The sequence below is a fragment of the Diadema setosum genome, chromosome 15 (genome assembly GCF_964275005.1).
Source record: "Diadema setosum chromosome 15, eeDiaSeto1, whole genome shotgun sequence".
NCBI lineage: Eukaryota > Metazoa > Echinodermata > Echinoidea > Diadematoida > Diadematidae > Diadema > Diadema setosum.
This window is the reverse complement of record NC_092699.1, coordinates 17,731,511-17,754,666: the sequence shown is the minus strand read 5'-3', so window position 1 is coordinate 17,754,666 and position 23,156 is coordinate 17,731,511. Positions and strand designations below refer to the sequence as shown.

At 39.1% G+C, this 23,156-nt stretch overlaps 1 protein-coding gene across 1 annotated transcript in view; it reads right to left on the bottom strand.

Moving 5' to 3' along the window:
* The window catches only part of LOC140238880 (uncharacterized), a 60,767-nt gene that overhangs the window by 11,674 nt on the left and 25,937 nt on the right, over nt 1–23,156 (bottom strand). The window contains exons 10-11 of the mRNA XM_072318777.1: nt 6,117–6,284; nt 4,821–5,003 (exon numbers count right to left, since the gene is read on the bottom strand). Of these exons, the coding sequence (XP_072174878.1) occupies nt 4,821–5,003; nt 6,117–6,284 (351 nt within the window). The remainder of the gene's footprint in view (nt 1–4,820; nt 5,004–6,116; nt 6,285–23,156) is intronic.

The following is a 23,156-nucleotide window of genomic DNA, read 5'->3' as shown; positions in this document are numbered from 1 at the left end:
AGGATTTGAACAATCATCCCCCAGCATTCCCACTGATTCCCACTGATCAGTTACTAGCCGTCCCTTTTAATCGAGAAGAAACCTTTGAAGTTATAAAACAAATTTTAGGTCTTTGCAGGTTTCTTGATGACAACATGTTTATAAGCAAATCGAAATCCATATTGTAGGGTCTTGTAGGTATTGTAAACCTTAAAGTGACGGCAGGTTTCAGGTTCCAAAGATTCCAGAAGTTGGCATCTTGTTTTGTAATTCTCAGTGCAATTCGTGAAAGGAGTTAACTGAATACCTGTGGCGCCATCCGCATAAATTTGATTATCTTAATGAAGAAAAATCTTCGGCATGAAGTTCTTTCATCAGTTGTTCATATTGCCGATGTATAGATCAACGCCGGATCCAAGGTTTGATCCACACTCTCCTTCTCATTGTTGCAACAGCTCGTTTTCTTCTCTTTTTCCGTTCTTGAAAACGTTCGCATTCTGCGATGCGAATCTGTAGGCGGTCCAAAATGCTAAGGAATTAAAGCTAGTAGCAAAGGATATAACCTCCCTCATGATATTTTGCTACGTATTCGAACAGCATGCAAGAGTGAACTAAAAAGCAGAAGGCTAAATGTGGTGAAGTAGCTCCGCAGTTTCATTAATTTGTTAATAAATCGCTTCTTAATTACAGTTGTTATAATCGCTTCTAAATTACAATTGTTATTGTAATCCCTGCAGCACAGATATGCGTACTGTATATTATATCATTAATTTCCTATCATATCGTTGTTAATGCAAGTCAAACGACTGTGTTGTAAATTGACTTATGTATGTTGATTTGCAAAAAATAAAGTATCTATCAAACAAAATCAAACAAATAAATCGGCGGTACGCAACTCTACGCACCTGCAAGCAACTCTACGCGGTATGTACGCCCGGCCTACGTATATATACGCAACTGTACGCCCGCTATACGCAAAATAGGCTACGCGGATACGTGCTTCCTACGCAACCATACGTAACTCTACGCCTGGACTACGCCGGGACTACGCCAGTCCTACGCGTAGAGTCATGATTATTTTTCATGAGTACGCAGGTAATTTCGGCGTAGACGCTACGCAACTCTACGCAACTGTACGCAAAGCCCGGTGTGAAACCCCCTTTAGATGCATGCGTGAACATTACGCCGTCAATTATGCCGAGTTCCTGATCACTCTCTCCCCCCCCCCCCCCCTCTCTCTCTCTCTCTCTCTCTCTCTCTCTCTCAGCAATGCTCAGTGTAGAATGCGAGATAATATGACTCAGTTAAGCGTCTGATAATGTAGCTCATGGCAACATGGTCGAGAAAATAATGTGTCGTCATTGGTTATTTTCCGTTGCGCGTGTTTGATCGCCACGGGGCACTTGTCTTATACCCTAAGTAGAGCCTCAATATGGCGTGTTGTTTATATTTAGGAACACGCAAAGTACTCAAGCACATAAAAGACGATGTAGCCGTTTTCTAGGAAATCCCGCTTTCCCATTCTCGCAAACACAACTAGTTACGGTTGACCGAGTGGTTCACCCCCGCTGTGCGTCTCACGAAGAAACCCGATATCGGACGCATGTTGGCCCTCCACGCACTTGGACGAGCACACATCCAACCGTTGATATGGTTAGCCGGCTGCACTGTGACGTCAACATTTCGTCAGAGAGGCGAATATTAAAGGAAAATGCAACTGTATTACGCAAAATCACTCGGGTATTTCACACACGTGAATCTCCTGAAATTCGGATCGCGATCTTACGAGTTCGGTTACTCGTGCCTGGACCGAGAAGAACGCAAGACAAATGCGGGGGTTTAAGTCACGATCCTTTAAGGTTTAAAGGGGAATATTCTGGACAGATTAAAAGTTATCTGAAAAGAAGGAGCAAAATAATACATACACCACAGTGAAAGTTTGATGAAAATGGATTAAAGGTAAAGGAAGTTTGACATTTTCATTTTTGTACAGCAACTCTCGAGCAGTTGATATGAATATGCAAATGAGTGAGGTGATTATGTCATCGCTGCTTCATATTCAATTGATCGTGTGCAAAAACATAACGAAAATTATTTTCCTTGCTAGAGAAGTTTAAAACATGATTTATTCTTGGATGAATAACTGCGAAATAATGATCAGTCAGATATGATTTGAGACTGGGATAATATTGCGCCTGTATTAAAAAATAGATTCATTGGCCCGAATTCACGAAGGTCGAAGGTGGTACAAATGAAACCATGTTTTAAACCATGGACAAAAGCTATGGAGCGCCAAGTGTCGCACGGAATATTTCGTTACGAAATTGGTCATTTCGTCGACAAACATAACTTATGACCGTTTGGTTAACAAAATTGTCATTTCGTGGACGAAATGTTCATTTAATTACAAAATGTTGTAATTTCGTTACAAAATAATTATTTCATCGACGAAATGACTGATTTCGTAACGAAATATTCCATGCGTCACTTGTACCACCTTCGTGAATTCGGGCCATTATGTACAAATTGTGTCGCCTGGTGTAAGGCGATGACATCGTCAACTCACTGCATATCTATATTGATTTCGAAGAACTGTTGCTTGAAAATTAATGAAACCTCACAATTTTACAACTTGCTTAATTTTTGTCCGAGTTTGATCAAAACTTTTCCTTTTGTGTTAGTACAATTATCACTCTTTCTTTTTAAACGAACTTTTAATTGGTCCGGAATTCTTAGTGTAGGGTGCGGCAACGCGGAAGCGGCAAATCCTTGGACATGTTAGAGAGAGTAAAACAGCCAAAATAACTTTGATATATATAATGGGAAGCTTGGGAGTTGAAGGCGACGAGGAAGGCAGATAACACTATAATGAATTTCATTACGTAACAAACATTAAGGATGATAGAGATATTGCCCTACGTCTCATCAAAGGTAAAACGTAATCCCAATATGACTGCATAGACTGACGATTTTTGCCCTAAAATGGAGATACATAAATATAAAAGAAAAAAAAATATGTGTGAAATAACGCTGTGATGACACGAATCAGGTTGGGTAACGGCGAAAATATGGAATATCACCCAGAAAAATACGCCGGAATCAGTGCAGTCTCGGAGCATACCCGATCGCGGTTGCTACGTGATGTTGTATATATCGATAACATCGATTACATATATCGGGTATCAGTTTCCATCGCGCAAGAGTGAATCGCATGCAGCAACTTGTTAGCTGCATGCGATTCAATACTATTGCTAGGCACGATGCGATTACCATGTACTTAATGGGGAAGGCGCTGTGGGAATAAAAATTATGTATTTCGAGCATAATTAGTTTACACTTTTAATCTCAAAATACTCTAAAACAACTCATAGCCCTGGTAAATCGCGTCAGCCAGACAAATTTCTTGGTAGAGCTAGACTTTCGATATAATTATTGTAAGCACATTCCGAATGCTAGAGGACGAATTGAGCCCTTCTGTGAACTATGTTTTACCTTTAACCATTGCACTGCTAGGGGTATAGTTGGCGTACAGCTGTTGAAGTGAACTGAACTAAACTGAACTGGAGCCACAGCATTTCTAACGAATATAATCTATTGCACGATCTGGGCTAATGTCTGATTAGGAACGCGTTTTCTATAATTGCCCTCTTTTCATTCCATTGGTAATGAATTGATATTATGATAAAATGTGTCGTTTTAGGAGCACTTGTACAGCATTACTGTATCTCATCACTGACAGATGAGTTTATAATGCACATTATCTGTATATTTGTGCGTGGAAAAAAAAAAGTTTCATTTTGTTCCACAAAAACGTTTTTGTTTTCTCTTGAAATCCTGGTTTTTGCACTTTGTACAAAGCTCAACGTAGTTTTGGCAAGTGTGTGGATTATATTCGACGCGATTGTTTGCTATACAGGTTACTGTAATCGTAACAGGAAAATTATATTTGATTTAGATCATGGCGAGAGAGAGAAAAAAAAATCAAGAGTGAATTGTACAGAATTGTGTTTCACCCACGTTCAGTGCTATTTCCGCGGAAACTACCCAAAATCACAGAACATCAAGCCTCAACTTTTTTTGTGTCTTAAAAGCATTAAAATAAAAGTAAGTCCAAAGAAGATAATGACATGAATTTACGTCCACCTGATACGACTTGAAACGTGGACATCTTCAAGGGGACAATGTGGTTACCAAAATAGAACACAAGCAGACTGCACTACTGCTGTTCATTTCATTACGTCATCACGACCGAAATACTCGAACCTCTTGTAACACGTCAGCACACTGAGGATACTTTTTTTCCTGCCAGAATGCAAATAGTATGTTTGATGTGCAAATACGAACGAAGGAAAGGGGTCGTCAAATATGAAAGGGGATGTGCAATGTTTTAACTGGACACTTTAAATGCCAAGTGTAAAACTGTCGAAAGTTTATTTCACCCCGCTCTAAAGCGTTTCGGAGCGGACTGTGTCGAAGTCGCTACCAGAGGTATAGATAGATAGGCCTATATGTCATTTAATACTCACAGCTCACAGTGATGGAGGAGGGGTGGGCACTGTCAAAGTTTGCCTTTTCCGATTCTTTTTTCCTATTTGGTTTAATATTGAAACAGCGACAAGTAGCTCTCTGGAATGGTGAATTTATTTCTCTTTTCTTTTTTTTTTTTTTTTTGGTCTTCTTTTGTCTTTTTTTTCGCAAAAGTTTATTCCATTTGTCTAACCAACATTTTTTTTTAGATATTATTCTGAATAACAATCATAATCTAAGATGATGTCGTCGGTGTTTTGCAATCATCACGACACTCGCATCTTATACAGAGCCAACTAAGCAGTGCGTCTTACCTTGATTGCACATTTCGGGGTTGCGCACGAGGAAACAAGCCCGGCTCTGCTTCTCCTCCCCTTCACACAGACCCTCGGCAGCGCCAAGCCTCAGAGGATCACACTGTCTCCATCGGCTCTGGGTTCCGTTACAGGCAAGCGAGCACTCCGACCACTCCTCCCACGCGGCCCACACACCTGGCCCTAGAGAGAACACAGGCGACGCAAAATAACACCATTACTTCAAAAAAGAAAAAAAAAAGAGCGCGATTCCCACTTTTCTCTTGGGGTTATACAAGAAAGTTTTAGAGTGTATCACAAGACCATCATGCACAAATATTCTTTAGGATACCGTTCTTTTCCTTTTCTACTACTACTACTACTATACTACTACTACTACTGCATGTACCTCCTGCTTTCTTTCGTCAACAAGTCTATGAAATAGCATTTTCGATTATATTATATCCCCATAGTCTCTAATCGCCCTTCCCCTCCTTTTTGTTGTTGTTGTTTTTTCTGGACGAAATATTGCTATTGCTTACATTACACTCAGAATAACGACTATTCTTCGGGAGCAAAGATGCAAACTGAGATGCTCTCAACATTATATTATTACGCAAGTTACGAATCATCATTTCATTATTTTCCGGTATTCCATTTTTCCTTCTTTTCGAAGATACTCATTCTTTTAATCATGGCGCATCATCCAAGTGGGAATAGCTGTGCAAATGAGTTGGTTTAATTTATTACATTCCATCCTTACGTTTATAAAGACAAGAAAAATGAAATATTAACATAAGCAAAGGATAACATTGCAATGACTTATATTAGACATTCCCGTGCAGACTTTCAAATGTACTATTGAATACCAGATGCAGAAGGTACACCTAGAAAACCCTAGGTTGCTTATATACATACATGCAGTGTGTATAAGCTCAATTTATCAATCTATCCGTTGAAATGAATTATGTTTAGTAGTGTATTTATAACACGTTAGATTAGTTGAACATTCTTCACGTGATCACGTGATTGTTGTATTAGCGCAAAGTCGCGCACTATGACTGAACACACCTATACTTCCTTAGTTGCCTGCCTTAGCCATCAAATATTATAAGTATCTCTTTGCGTAATTTACATATCACCTTGACCTTTAATCTCTGTACACATACATCTGTACCGAGAACAATATTATGCAGTCACCGTGCATACTAAAATATATAGCATCGGGTTAAGTGAGAATATGCAGTAGCAATAATACATGCGTAACCTTCATGTGTATTGTTATACTGTCATAATAGAAACACCGAGACACGCAACCTGGACATGTCAGATCTCCGCACACAGCCACGATGTACATGTCCCCCTCGCAGAATCGTCCCCCGAAAGTGGGCGTGGGGTGATCGCACACTCGAACTCGTTCTCGACGTCCGTCGCAGGTCGACGTGCAGTGAGTCCATGGCGACCAGGCTGACCACCCACCGTCAACTGTGCGGAAAGCAGGACAAGGCTGTATAGAGTCAGTTTGTATATAGTTCAGACTTTCGGTCACGCCCTTATCTTTATTGTAAATGTATTACAATTGGCCATCAGAGCGATGTATCATGTAAACTGGTTTTTACATCAGTAGCAAGCCATTGTCCATTGAATCTGATTTAAATGACATGGACAGACGGTGCACTGCATCCATTCTAGTTTGTAAGAATTATCGCTGTTTATAGTCAACGATAGTTATTATAGTTAAGTGATAACCGTCACTGATCTAAGGACCCTTTTTTTGGTCCCTGTCAACTGTCAATTATTCAGTTTTCAAAATATAAGGGATATAAGGGGGTTATGAAGAGATTACACTGCATAATGGAATCCATCTCATTCAACATGTTCACAAATATTTGTATCATACTCAACACAAGTGTAAAAACTTTCAGGGTTTATTTCTGGCGTACGTTTTACTTGGTGTGTGGCAAAGCAACCATTCACAACATTTTGGCGCTATTTGGTTAGACAAGAATACATTGTTATCTTGAATTGGAAACGTAAGTTTGATCTATGGAAACTCGCATGAAGTGTTTTGGCTCACTCAGCCAAATATAGCTGTAATGTTACAGAGAAACTCCTCGGGTGTTTTGCGAAAAAAGATAGATAGGATTATTGCAGTTCGCTCCTTTGCTCTAAATCCAAACCACACACGAGGTCAGTCAATACGGACGCCATCTATATGCATATACCGGCATGGTTGAATATGGTTCTGGATTGACTCTAGATTTTGGATGTCCATTTTCAGGTACGATCAACTCTAAATGGACTCCGTGATTTATGGTTTCCGTCCGGCAGGCTTAGTCAATGCGAGGCCGAAAAGTGCAAAGCTACCGTTTACGGTGCAAGACCGTTTTCCTCGTAGTGCGCAGGCGTATTAACGCTTTCTGCAGATATCTCACCGTCTAGTATTTCATTTTTTTTTCAGAAAATAAGACTGATAAATGAATTAAGACGATATGCGTCATATTATGTTCTGTCTCAATAGATTTTATATTAAAGGTATAATAAAAAGTTCCCATATGCATGCAGAAACCATCGATTTTCGCTCTTAAATGGAGACCAAAGCTAAAGAAATGTGTAAAATATAGCTATGATAATACGATTTCAGTTCGCAAACAATGAAAATGCGAAATTCCCCCCCCCCCAAAAAAAGGAAAGGTACGCCTGAAGTATTGCAATCTCGGGGTTTTTCCGATCGTGGTTGGTACGTGATGTTCTATAATCGATTAAATCGATTACAATATATCGGACCATGATTGTGGGCAGCAGCATCCATCGCGCGGGAGTGAATCGCTTTCTCAGCCTATTAGCTGCCACGCGATTCAGTGAGACAGCTACGGACACATTTCGATTACTTAGTACACTGTATCACGTCCAAGTGGCGTTCGTCCTGCCCATTACTGATCGGGGAGGGCGCTTCAGGAATAAAAGTAGAGTACCCCGACTTGTAGTCTTTAACACATTATGGTGATCAGCGTCGCGTCAGCCAGACAAGTTTCTTTGTAGAGCCTTTCGATATATTGCAGGCAAATTCCAAATGGTGGAAGATGATTTTTTAGCCCTCTTTAAATTACGTTTTAACTTCGAATTCAATCATTAAACTGTGGGGTCACCGACGAGGAAGCATCAACAACATCCCCCCCCCCCCCAAACCAAAGGTAAAGAGGAAAATTTGTGTAAGGGATCAAGCATTCCTCAAGAATAGGTAATTTGCATTGTCGATCTTACATCTCTTTTAAATTGTGTCACTTATTCTTAAGAACTGCTATCTTGAAGAGGAATTGAGTTTACTTTTCAGGTTAACTCACATCAAAATGCTTGGAAAACTGATGAATTATTACTGAATGGAAAATAAAACTTCTTTACTTCAGAGTTACTTTCGCACTACGTGTTCGTGAAAGGATAGAGACCGGAAGACAAGGAATTCAAAGATGAAGACGGATTCCCTGGTATCTACATAGAGCGGCCTGAAAGTGATCCTTAAACCTCCTAAATATAAAAAGGAAAACAAACAAATTGAATCCACTAGTTGCAAGATTTGTTTGGAATCTACAGAACAATTAACATTGATTAGCTATAAAGTACACCAACTCGCAACAATAACTCATAATTTCATCTTCCGAGACACTTCAATAGAGAGTGAACATGACTCCCCACATACCAAAGACCAGCTGGAATTACGATGATATTCGATGGCGTAAAGACAGGAGTTTGCAGGAAAGAGTTGGCTATTACATTAAGCACGTCGGATCATATATAGTATCGGTCCTGTCGGAAGCTGGTGAGAGAGCATTTGGATACTTGAGAAGCAGACAAAACGAGCTAGGCTCGTCGTGGACAAAGATAGTAACCATGACATTCCGTAATGAGTTGATTGTTCATTATCGCGCACATAATCCGATTCTGCGGAGACCTTAACAACTCTCTTTGTTTCATTTAACCAGACGACATTACCAGTCGGCGGGAGAAGGGCTGATGATTGTGGGAGCCTGTCGGAGGAGGAAGGCCATGCATTGAGAGTGTGTCTGCGCATGATCTGCAATGAGCAATAGAGAAGGGGAGAGGAGAGATGGAGAAGAGATTGAAGGGGGAGATGTATTTCCATGGAAACAGGAGAGAAGGGAGAAGAAGAAAGAGAGGGCGAGATAATCAAAGAGATGATGGGGGAGAGATGGAAAGAGAGATGGAGCTCCAAATAGCAGAAAACAAAATGCGTCCTGTCTGTCTGTTGTGTAAGTTGCTTCAGAAGGTTTCTTTTTTTTTTCTTCTTCTTCTTTTCGAATCTTCGCTCTCTCCGACTATTCCTGGGTGGTGCCCAATGTTGCAGCATACGGATGCTTCACTCTTCCCTCTGTCAATAACAGAACGTCTTTTGGGATTCTTCGCGGAATAAACAGACACCAAGCCGCCTTCTTAAATTCACTCCTACTATTATTTTTTCTCCGAAATGCGACAATCGGGTCAATTCTGACCCTAAATTGATCATGATTAATCTAACTTTCGAAACGGAGCAATATTTAGTGGGCCATTTCAATTCCATTAGACGTCCGTGGGTCACAAAAATCCATAATGTACTTCTTTTCTTTGCTCTGCGGCTTCACCTTACTCTGCGAATTTCGTTTTGCTTTTTTTTAACCTTTACACATTGTTACATGCTCTCATTCGCTTTCTGTTTTTGTTTTTCCTTTTGGCTTTTTCTCTAGCGCATTCTTCTGTGCCGCCATAACTTACAAATTTGTAAGAAAAAACAAACAAACGCGGAGCTTAGTTTGCAAGACAATGTTTGCTTCAAGCCCTTTTTCAATATTGCTATATAAACTAAATTGTATGTATGTCACTCCTTTTCTCTCTCTCGTTCTTGACTTATTTACCCAGTCTATTTCAATGTTTATCTATCAAATTTACAGCATTCATGTCCCCCGTTTACTCAATTCCTCTTCTCTCTTTTTTCAGTCTGCAATTTCGGGGGGGGGGGGGGGGCTCTACATTGCAACTTTAATCGTCTAGCAATGACCAAGTAAAGAAGTTAATGTGAAGGAATCGAGGGGAAATAGTCCAAATGATCAATTTTGCATGTCATCCCTCTACCAACTTAAGTATCACTCCTTGTTTGAAATCAGCAATGACTTGAACTTTTCGTTTTGTTTATAACAAACGTTTGTGACGATGAATGACAACTCATATTCCACTAAGCAGAGCGCTCAGCAGTATTTTTTTCGTATGTACACACAGAAGGCGAGATGATGAAAAGACTGGAACAATTTTATCTCAAGTATACAATCATTATAACCCTAATCCTTTCTCAGTCACGATTGTCGTACTTGAGCTGGAGTACGAAACATAATCTAACGATTCTCGAAAAGGGGAGAAGAGTTTATAGACGTTATATAAAAAAAAGAGAGAAGGAAAGATAAAAACTCATAGTGATATTCATCATCCCGTAAATACTTTGATCTGATATTTACGTATGCTTGTTTTACATGTTGCGAATAAAACGATAATCGGAACATTATTCGTCGCTGCTTTGAAAGGCTATGGCTGCTGGAAAATAATTCATATATACTCTAATAATCAAGACGTTCAAGTTTACATGACGTTCCACAAACTTTCTTCTCTTCAAACCTACTGGGTTTTTTTTGGTTTTTTTTTTTGGTTTTTTTTTTACTGTGGCTTGCAGAAGTATGCTAATTTCGCTATGTTGGAATTGTGATTTAGAACAACAGGTTGATCGTTGATGAAACGATGCAATATTGTCCTCTGAATCAATTTGCAACGTGATGCATATCGCATTAGTGCCAGTATCCCTTAGCTTTGGTGAGTCAATCATGCTTTACCGTTTATAGTTAGTAATGTCATAGATTGATCGGATCAATGATCAATTCAATTCGGCAGCAATTTGAAAATCTCCTTTCACATCACTCAGCTTTGGTCTATCGCGACATGAGTAAAAGATAGATTGATATATAATGATGGAGCATTCATCTCTCAAATAAAGTTTGTTTGTGTGTCCCTTTTGCAAACCTGAAAACTCGATTCCTTTCATAAACTGGTATGTTGTATATAGAGTTAGGCAATCTTAGACCTTTTCAACAGAATAATGAAACTGGAAACGTCTTAATGATATATAGACACTTGATAGAGGCGGGAACAATACTATACATTCCAGTAAGAATCCTGCAAAAAAAAAAAAAAAAATCAAGCCGTTATTTTCGGCACAAAAAGGGGAGTACATTCTCGAGTGACATGTGGTGTGTTTTCCATTTCTTTTGCAAAAACCCCGAGATGTATTACCGAAAGATTTCACACACGATGTTGGGAGACATTATTTTCTTCAAACGAGTAAAATTTCGTGACGTTTGCAAAAGGGACATACGACCTTTAAGCTGCCAAGAACATGACGGCATGATCGCATGTCCTGAGGAAATCTCAGTATGTGACGTTGATGGATACGTGGGACGACTGGAAGTGAAAGATGCGGCACCTACTCGATTAGACTTCGGGCAATGAACTTTAAATCGTTTAGCCAGATGTGAATGACTTGATGAACGTGACGTCACGAGTCATGGTTCCACAGACTCTGCAGGAGTATACGAACATGAAGTGTTGATAGGCGTGAAAAAAAAAATAGGCTGTATGCCAGTAATTATCATTATCGGCACGGCCCGTGACGTCATAATGGGGCAACTGTATAAGAGCAAACTATCACCTTACCTGCCGCAAAATCATTCTTGGTTGCTGACAGACTATGAGAGCAAAGGATGTTATTTTGAAGACGTTTCATGATAGTTCTCACAGCTGTGCTTGGACATCATACTCATTAAAGGCATTCATATTATGGACGTACGGAGAGGAATAGAGTAATAATCCCCAACCCCACCCCCACCCCCACCCCAATCGTCATGATCATGATGGCGCGTTTAATTTCTGTATCATGGGTATGGTCCTTCACTTGACACGGTAACACTGGGGAAAGGGTCCAACTTATTCTGGCAAGACGATCGATTGAGCCTATTATCAAGGTGTCAATTACAAGATGTTGGAGCATTTGCGATCAGAAACCACATTAAGTGACCTAAAAATGATCTTGGTAATATTTCAGCATCGCTGCCGGCTGCTGCAATCTGCTAGATGATAAAACAAGACCAAAACTGGGACGCACAAGATACTAAATATGTGAACTTTCATTCCATAGAAATTTGCTACGAAAAGCACCTGTGACAGCGCTCCGATGGCAAGATTATTACAAGAGGAATTTAAACGTGAACTGTTCGCGATATTTATCATCATGAAAGGACATCACAGAATGATAAGAAATGTGCCTATGGTTGATTTTCATGTATGTTCTCGATGTAGATGAACAAAACTTGATATATTTGGTATGCAACTTCTAAACGATTTCCCTCAGAATAAATGTACTTGCAATACATTCACAATATTCACAGCATCGTCACATGGGGTTATTCCTGCTGCTTGTTGTCCCACCACCCCACTTTAATTCTTTCTCCTTCCAACTATATTTGATATCTGCATCACTCTTACTTACTCCCACCAGCTCACTCACTCTTTCACGACCAATTTATACAAAGATTTGTTTTTTGCCATAAATATATTATATATCTGCTTTCGAAATAAAGGACAAGCGCCCATAAGACGAATGGTCTCTTTAACATCTCTGCGAAGACGACGTCACGAATCCGGCGGCTTGATCCCTGCCATGCCTGCTAGCTTGGACATCGGAAACAAGTCATGACAACCAGGCCACTTTGTCCGGAGAACGGAAGAAAAGGGAAAAGGCAGAAATATAGAAAGTAAACAAATCTGTCCGTGGATGAAGTTAGCCGGTCGAAGGCCTAAAGGGGAAAGTTGTGTGGGGTGCGTTCGACTTGAGATTGTTGTACATCAGGGCGTCACTGCTAAGTCATTTTCTCTGTTCAAAGACAATGATGACGTAATACTCATCACCTCGTATCAAGACAAATGACTGTGTATTTCATTTTCAAATGTGGCAAGGAACACTTCCAGTTTACTGTGTTTGGTTTCGTCTTATGTGGTTCATTTTACCTAAATTCACCGGTCCATCGTGGCACCACGATAATTGCGGCGAAGAATTCTCAGACAAGCAGAAATGCATTGATTCCACGGACCTGTAAATACTCTCACATTGTGACCATGTTAATAGCTATAGCGCTGTCGATCCGTTTTTGGAGACAAGCATCACCAACCATGGAACTATACGTAGTTCCATAGAATCACTGCCATTGCGCAGACAGAAACTGCAGGCACGCGGGAGCACATTTTTTATTCCCATCAGAACACTCTCCCTGCAGACGGTATAGAATCATATTTTGTATATACAAACACGCCCACACCTACGATCTCAAAGACATTTTTTTTTGCTATCTTTTATAGAAGTCACTAATGCTCCAACAATTATCGCTTGAGCCGTGCCCAAAATCGCACTGAATCCAATTAGCACGTGCAGGAGAGGAGACTGTCTTGAGAAAGCCAATTTTCACACGTGACAAAGCCTTGATAATGCTCCCGTTGTATATATTGGCTCATGCATGCGCCAAGGAGGAGCATACTTTTTGGAAGAAAGTCTTTCAAAATATGATATACTCTGTCTCGGTGGATTTCAGGAGTGAATAGGGAGAGGTGGATAAAAAAAAAAAAAAATGTGAATATGGATCGCAGCTGAAGTGTGATCAATAGGTGCCATCAACACAGCGCAGGCGATAAACGCGAGAGGGGGAGACGGCGGGAGATCGCTTGATTGCAGAAATGTGTTGGAAAATGTTAGTCAAAATCTGACAAATCGCGCTGGCAGTTTTTTTTTTTCTTTGGGATCCAAACATCTACGACAGGCAGTGACTAAAGTGAAGTTTACAAAAGAAATGTGACAACGCTTGCTGGAAAGATTTGCTTTGAATACTTTGAAAGCTTTGGCGAGATTGCAAGACCACTCTGTCTGGAAAGTATAATCTGAATGTTTAATTAGTGTGCTGCAGCATTTTCAATTCTTATCCCTTCTCGCTTAAATTTGGACAAGTTTATTAGTAGAGCAGTTAAGCCCTCAAAATCATGAGAATTGTGCAAAATTTGACTAAAGCATGAAACTTTCACCAGTGTTAGTACATACCATAAGATTCATCTTAAGATCGGGAGGTAAGTCTGATTTGACCTCTGATGACCTCCAGAGGTCAATGAACTTTAAATATCAAAATATTGATGTTTGGAGGCATTTGTGAATGATAGGCCTAGATCTTGGGTACACTGCACTAAAATGCATTTGTACTACAAATCTTCCGTTTCCACAGGGCATTGACAGGTTTCTACCTTTGACCTCTGATGACCTTTAAAGGTCAATGACCTCAAAATACCATAATATTGATCTGTGATGTTATTAGTTAATGATAAACATGGTTAAGATGTGCAAAACAAGCATGTCTGTTTTACACTGAAATTGTCTTCATATTCCAAAGAGCAAAGACAGGTTTCTACCTCTGACCTCTGGTGACCTTTAGAAGTTTTTATGACCTCAAAATATCATAATATTGATCTGTGGTGTCATTAGTTAATGATAAACATGGTTAAGATGTACAAAACAAGCATATCTGTTTTACAATGAAATTGTCTGCATATTCCAAAGAGCACAGACAGGGCTCTACCTTTGACCTCTGGTGATCTTTAGAGTATGTACAAAACAAACATATCTGTTTTACAATTGTAGCCCAGATGGCTACTAGCACATAAAATAAAGAATAAAATAGAATAGAATAGAATAGGATAGAGAGTAAAAGAAAACAGAACACTGCATTCGTTTTCCTACAATGTAGTCACCCTGTGACGTCAATATGCTCAGTATTTTCCCCTTCTTGGAGTTTATGAAACCGTTTATCTTCCTTCCAGCTATTTTTTTTTCTTGTCGAAACCCCCTCTCCCAAGAAAAGTCTATGGTCATAGAGATTACAAATTAGACATTGGCTACTTTCCCCGCTAGTGGTCAGTTCCAATGGCTCTCCATCCCCAAAGTCCCGCACCAAATTACGGGGAATGACATGATGGCGTGTTTTTACCATCTGATCCCTCAACATAAAATGATCTTCTGAGCTGGAAGGTCGCCCTCCTGCCAGAATTTATCCCTCTAAAGGGCTTTTTACACTAGCAAATTTTTGCTTGGTCCCGTACCGACGGTGGGGCTCAGGGGAGGGGGGGGGGGGGGTCTTAGCCCCACCAATAAGGAATTCATTTCTAGTGAACACCACACCCCAATATAAGATTGAGCCAATGAAATGCTTTAGGGTGAGGAAGTTTGTTAGCAAATTACTTATTAAAAAAAAAAAACATGTTTGAGCCGAGAAATCAGTTAGAGTGGCAAGCTGTAAATTTGATGACAAATCCAATATCTATGTATCTGTACAATAAGAGGGTCGCCGGCTTGGAGAAGGTCGTAAGGAGCTTTTGAGAACTTACACAATAATGACGTTGTCTTCATATATGTATATATATATATATATATATATATATATATATATATACATATGTATATATACACATATATATAAGAGAGAAATCGTTCAAGAGGAATGACTTTAATTTACGTTTGAAGACATTTCAAGAGATGTAGTCTGATTTGTTAAGGGGCAAATCATTCTACTGTTTTCTTTTGAACATGTATTGTGTTGAAAAGTTCTTCGCAAAATTCCAGGGAAAATGTGTACATGAAAATTCCGATATTCAAAGCATGTAATGGGAAATGCAAACAGTATGTGCGAATGCTTCTATGTTTCCTGTTAAACTTAGTTGTGAGTGGGTAAAAAAAAGTCTCGCTCTACCATGTCTACACCACAAGACCTACGGATATCTAAGCTGGAGGTGGGTTGGAATGTCTTGTTTAGAGCATCAACCTAAGTACAGATTATTGGCACGCTATCTTTTGAAGAGAAACAACACTTTGTTTCACATTGTTAGTGGGGAAAAGAAAAGAAAAGGAAAGAAAAGAAAAGAGAAGAGAAGTCTCGCTTCATGAGAGATGTTCAGATCCCGCTCTACACCACAACGCCTCGGAATACGGATGTCAAGGCTGGAGGAGGGTTGGAATAGAGCACCAACAATAATTGCAGATTAATGAAGAGGAACAATACTTTGTTTCACACACAGAAAGACAGTTGATAATTATCCGCTCGCGTGAAATCAAGCAGAAATTTTTCAAAACATTTCAAGAGGCATCTTGGTGAATTACAGTCTGTTAAACATGTCAACATAATGTGAAAAACAAATTGAAGGTCACCTGCAATAGGCCACCTGCAATACAGCCTTGCATTTTCCGACATCACAACTTCACATGAAATAATCAACACGTTCCATATTATACTCGTGATGGAGAGGGAAAATAATAAACAACATTGCAAGATTGATGAAGACAACAGACGGGAACTGATTTCACGTAAAATACATAAACATATACATACTACAGTATATGTATTTTGATTTCTCCATGCATTTTCCCATATCATTACACACAATCATTGCACATGTATACTTGATATGGTGTTCAGCTCACTGTGTGCAGACTGAGCACGATCCGATAATTCAGAACCTTTGCCTGAGAAAGGATTGTAGCCTATCCCGCGAGTCAAAAAGAAGCTTTCTTATCATCTCGTGCATCCTGTACTCTATGCGCAATGCACCCATCATAGAGACAAGTTTGCCTTCACCCAAACTGTTTAGATATTGCCAATGGAAGACTCTGATGATCGCATACAGTGGCTGTGCACCTGGAAGAACGCTGGTCTGACCTCAGGATAGTTAGTGGTGGAGATCTGTGTGCCTATCCGTGCAATGTAAGCTCAATCGCGTGCTTCACTGAAGACGTAGATGCTGCCCTGTCTTGAAAGAAATCGAGGGTATACATCTAGACCAATTTCAGCAGGAGGTTACACTGAATCATCACTTGCTGGTAGAGAGTTTTAACTGGATGATATTACCCGCTGCCATATTACCCTGATTCACACATTGGATGCAAACCGGATGGCGGCCATATTGGAAACAAGCAACATTAGGGCATGGGGGCACAACTCTTGGCCAGGCCCAATTGTTGAGGAGTATCGAGTATAAATAACACAATAAGAGCAAATAGTAGTTCCACACCTATTTGGAAGTGAGGTACCTAAAGATATCATTTAAAAAAAAAATGCCCCAAGTTGCCTGACTTAATGACCTAAACTTAACTGGATGACAATAGCAAGACACAGGATTACTTCATGTGGAATGCATGTTAGGCCTCACAGTATGTCGTTTTCCAGATGGTCCATGACGTCACTGTATGTTTCAGGACCATGAGTGGGAGTCAGTCATCGGAACCATACAGCCCACGAGCTCGAAATTAGGTAGCATTGCCCATTGCCCATGAGCTTGACACTAAGTTGAGGCAAACCAGGCCCATAAGTGTCCGACACGTGGGGGGGGGGGGGGTCCACGAGACCAATACACTGAATAGATTAAGCTCTCTGAAATACATATATTAATCTCGTACCGTATGCCAAGTTCTCCTCGAGTGTCGAGCTCGCGGACCGCACAACTTGTGGGCCTATCATATTTGATGTCGAGCTCATGGCCCTTGTTCATCTAGGCCCGAATTCTCAAAGCTGGAATAACTATTCCGCGGAATAGTTATTCCGGGGAATAAGTTATTCCACCTTTTAGAATAGATTCCGGGGAATAAATCGCGTCATTTTACGTCACGAGGGCCTGATTTGCATAAGAGGCGTAATAAATCGGCGGAATAAGCGGTGTAATAAAGTTATTCCACCTTTGAGAATTCGGGCCTTAGTGTTTAGGTCACAGGATGTATGACTCGTGAGCTGCGTAACTCATGGGCTGTACGACTCTTGAGTTGTTTGACTTGTGATGTACACCTGATGAGATGGGCCTGTTGTTTTCTGGTTAGCATCTTTCACCCTTTCATCCAGTTCAAGGGACTTTGCCATATGCCTGTTCACATACCATTAAGCATCAACCCAAAACATGGTACTCCTCTCCCCACTTTCCATGTTTAAGCGTACAAATTTTGTCCAGTGCAAATTTGATAATGTTGCACATGATTTCATGCAACCTAGGCTGCACAACTAACCCAAACATAAATATTATACAGTATGTCCCCCCAAAAAATATAAAATCAGATTTTCGCATTGATAACACACAATGTGATTTTCTGAATGCTACTCCAGGGTCTTAAAATATAAAATTTTAGCTCTATTTTGCAGTAAACTCCATTCGATTTGGTTAAGCGGTCACAGAGAAATGTGGATTGTTTTAAAGCATGTCATGAGTTTGATTCTTCCAAGTTTAGCACTTCGATGATCTTGTGTGTGAATACAATAGACAGAACTTGGAGGGAAGAGATTCCTGACATCTTCTACAAAAATCCTCATTTCTCTTTGACCACTGAAGCAAATCGAATGGGGTTTCCTGTAAGATGTGGGCAATGAGGCACAGTTTCATACCCTGAATTTGTATTTAGATTGATTCAATATTTTTAAAGATATCATTGCGGAGGGTCCCGTTGTGTATGATTTTTTTTTTTTTTTGGGGGGGGGGGGGACATACGGTATTTGATGTCACTGTCATTACTGAAGACACGTAAGCTTCATTTCTGAAGTAATTGACCGCTCACATTCCTGAAACATTTTACTATGAACCAATGCTCTGTGGAATATGCATACATGCTTTGATTATAACGTCAAGGCGTGATTTGTAAAAATGATTAAACTTTTTGGATTAAACCAATGAAGCCAAACATAAATAATTGTAATCCTACACAAATTTTGATATTCTAAAGTCTGACCTCACATTGACCTTAGATGTCAAAGTTGGCTATATACAGGGTAATGACCAATGTTCTGTGGAATGAGGAGACACTTCTATTGTAGCATAAATGCTAATAGCATAATGCGTGATTGCCCACCAGGTATACAGTTAACCATTGAATATACGTCAAATATCAATATTCTGATATTTTGAGGTCATTGACCTGTCACAGTCCTCGGAGGTCAAAGGCAGAGACATGTAAATAATTTCCCTTGATCTGAGGAATAGGAAAGCGATTCAGTTGTAACACAAATGAATTTTTAAGACATCGTTATCATGTTTATCATCAACCAATTGCACAAAATATCAAAATTCTGATAATTTGAGGTCATTGACCTCTGGTGGTCATCAGAGGTCAAAGGTAGAAACCTGTCAAGGATCGGTGGAACATTGAGGCAATTCCACTGTAAAAAAAAAACAAACAAACAAACATGGTTTAAGTACATCATTGCCGTGTTTATCATTAATCAATGACAAAATATCAATATTCTGATATTTTGAGGTCATTGACCTCTGGAGGTCATCAGAGGTCAAAGGTAGAAAACTGTCAGGGTTCTATGGAACATGAAGACAATTCCATTGTAACAAAAAATAGTTTTTAGTACATCATTACCATTTTAACATTCATCAATGACGCAAAATATCTATTTTTATCAAATTTTGAGGTCATTGACCTTTGGAGGTCTTTAGAGGTCAATTCAGACTTACCTCCCGATCTTAAAATGAATCTTATAACATGTACTAACACTGGTGAAAGTTTCATGCTTTAGTCAAAATTTGCACAATTTTTCGGCTTATCTGCTCTACTATATCGAAAGAATAAAAACAGAAGAGTTACCGCGTCACGATGCTGAAATGGCTCCTCAGTCATCGATGGATTGTCTATACTAATGTTTTAATTTTCTTCCTTTAAAAGCATCCCTCATCCCTCCCTCTATACTGTATATCAATGTAAATCATTGCCACCCCACCCTAAGCTTTCAGTCTCCTTAAACACTGTTAAAGAAGAGAATATCTTTCGAAGGGGGAGATAGTTTGGTGAAGTATATTTGCTTATCGATGAAAAAAAAAAATATAAACACAAGAAGGGAACCAAAAAATATGTAAGCCTAGGTCCTTTTGAGCAATGCACAAGATGACTTTAATGAAATCAAGCGAACTTACGATATCATGATTGAAAATAATCACGGAAGACTTAGATATTTGTTACGTGTCCTTCAAACAAACAAAAAATCTCGACATTATTTGGTCAACGATTATTACGTGAATCACAATGTAATGAATTCAGAATTTATAAAATAAAATTGTAGTTTCGGGCAAAAAAAAAACGCTATACCATGACGGCTTTTTTTTTTTTCGAGAAACCTGCGGACACAGCGGTATATCTGATTTATATGTTTGACGACAATGAAACAACGATTTGCTACGATGTCGTCAACTACTTTTCATCTATTGCATTGCAATGCTCTATGTTCCTTAAAAAATCAGTCATTCCATAGATATCCCACTTGCTGAGCCAATGAGTTCCACTAACCTTTTATCTTCTACGAACGATATTAGCTCAGAACACATTTATTTACACCGGCCAAAATTAATGCCATTCCCTGATCTCTTCCCACGTCCCTGCTGAGTTATATGAAAATTGTTCCTTCTATAAATTATATTCATTTAAAAGGAGATCGAGGTTTTCTCTTTTAAGCTCTAATTATTCCACAGAATCGATTTTTAGCCTATAGGTGTATTTTGTATAACTCACTCGCAGAATCTGCATTACCACCTACATTATCACCACTATTGCCCGAATACAGTTAGGAAACGGATTAGAGTTTCTTCAAGTCATATCCGCAATCATTCTCTACTTTCCTTTTCCTTTTCGCGAGTCAAAATATCATTTTTCTACGTACTTCGAAGGTCGCTGTCCATATTGTATTTTGTTGCCTTGTTGTCATGTTAGTCTTGTCTAATTTTGTCTTGTCATGTCAGTCTTGTCTGCAATATTCTTGTTTGTTGTCTAAGTCTCATTTCATTTCTTTTTTAAATGTCTAAACTTTCCTCTCCAGAGGGACCCTAATACTGCAAGCATCGTCTTTTCAGTGGGCCGTCCTTTCAGTTTTTCGTACATTGCACATTGTTCACTTCACATTGTCTTATTTACATTATTTTCTGCAACAAGAAAAAAAAATGGAAAAAGCGGAAATGAAAATAAATTCGAATTGAGTTGAATAATACTGAAATGAATTGAATTGCACTTCCTCTAGAAATATTTCTTTTGTGTGAGGTGATCCTCCTTCAGTTCTACTTTATTAATTAAGGACACCCCCAACAAAACAACGACGACAACAACAAAGAAAAACATATATCAGGTTACTAACATCGATTTCTTCATCTTTTTTAAAGCAGTCCATCACTTGTTTCAATCAAACTTTTCATACTAGTTTGTCCATGCTCAGCCGCCATGCGTTATAAGAACTCCATATGCAATGCACTTTTAATTTGATGACTGTCTGGAGACGGCTACTAGACCAAATCGGCCATCAGTTATTTTTTTTTTTCAGTATCTGTCATTTCAATGTCATATTCTAAAAATGAATCTAAATGAGAAGAAACATTCTCGCAAAAAAAAAAAAAAAAAAAAAAGATCTCCCTGAGCTTGGAATGATTTCTTCCAATTTGTGTACAAAAGAACCTTGGTTTCGCACGCTAACCTTTTTGGGACAAAATGAACTCCTACTTAATAAAAGAGTACTTTCTCTTCTGCTAATTACAAATTCTCTATTCACTATGTGCTTTTTGAACGCACTCAAACCAAATCCTATTAATTAAAGTAGTATGTGGTCTATTCTGTTTTATTTGTCTTTTATCGCATTTACAACAACAGCAGTGCAAAGAGAAAGATACATGGGTAAACCAATGTCAGCCTATAGATTAAAAATTTATAAATCTATTCAGATTGGAGCTTCATGAATGCGTGAGTACAGTGATTGACTGGGAATCCTATTTCTACATGTACGTGTAATACAATCGTGAGGCCACTAATACACTTAAGTGTCAACAATTAATATTCATACGCTGTCTACAAAAGTGACCACCATGGTAAACTAAGTTTTTGCCAAATGGTAAAAACTAAAAGATATCCACGTCCTCGGACAAGACACGTACTCAAAAGAGAAAAGAGCAAAGCTTTCTGGTACTCTTACGTCATGGGAGAAAAATACACACTTCTACATTTCTATACACTTCTTGTGCGGTGTGTGTGTAGATGTTGTTGTGTGTATGCTTATTTATGTGTGTGTGTTGGTGTGTGTGTGTGTTTGGGTGTGTGTGCATGTGTGTTGCGTGAATATGTGTGTGTGTGCGTGTGTGTGATAGTGAGAAAGAATTATAGAAAGGAGAGAAAGAGGGGTTGGGGTGGGGAATTAAGGGAAATCTGCGCTAAAAGCACAAGCAATATTGACGAGCCACGAGAGACAAGGGAGGGACTGATCCAAGCGTGAGTCCCTCGTCCGATTGAAAGTGACATCATTTCTGCAGATGTCGGGAAAGCAGAGCGAAACGGTAAATCTTCTGGGAGAAAAAAAAAAGAAGAAAAAGAAATATCTCTTTATTTCTGTCTTCGTCTGCATCTACACCACAGGTAAAATGATGCAACAAATACAAAACGTGAATATTTCCAGTAGGTCATACAGCCTAAAATTCGATGCTGTTATGGAGGTCCTGGAGAAAATATTGTTAAGGACAAGGTATCAACAAAGGAGGAAAATGATAATGATATCTCGTTAATGATATGCAACAAATACAAAACGTAAATATTCCAGGAGGTCATATTGCCTAAAATTCGATGCTGTTATAGAGGACCTAGAGAAGGTATTGTTAAGGACAAATTTCCAACAAAAGAGGAAATGATATCTCATTAAAATGATAAGCAAAGAAGTAATAGAAGTGGTGATGCAATAATGTTTGTTCGATCATAATGATGACACGGGAGCCAGAGAGTCTACCACCCTTGAAAGGGATGGTATAGTATTGGTTGAGGTGAAAAATTCAGCTTTAAACTTTTTGTAAGATACAAAGTGAAACAAAGAGATCCTAATAAAAAAAGGATTGCTTTATTACTTTGTTTTTGGATGTCTCAGCCATTTTAAAACCAATTTTCATCAAATAAACTTTGAATTCCTCTGAGAATTACATGCAATTTCTTGTTTTATCAAGGTTTTTCAAAACTGTACCACCCCTTTAAGAGGGCTTCGGACAAGTCTGTGACTTCCTTACCTTTGAGTATAGGTCTATAGAGAAAACTCACTTCTCCCTTGTTGTCGTTTGTTTTTAAACTTGACCACGTACAAACGAACACATGCTTATATATAGTAAGTACATATGCTTTTCAATACCGCTCCCTTCTTACTGAACATCGATTCTCTTGCTGTGGTTTATGATGTTGACATGATTGTATGA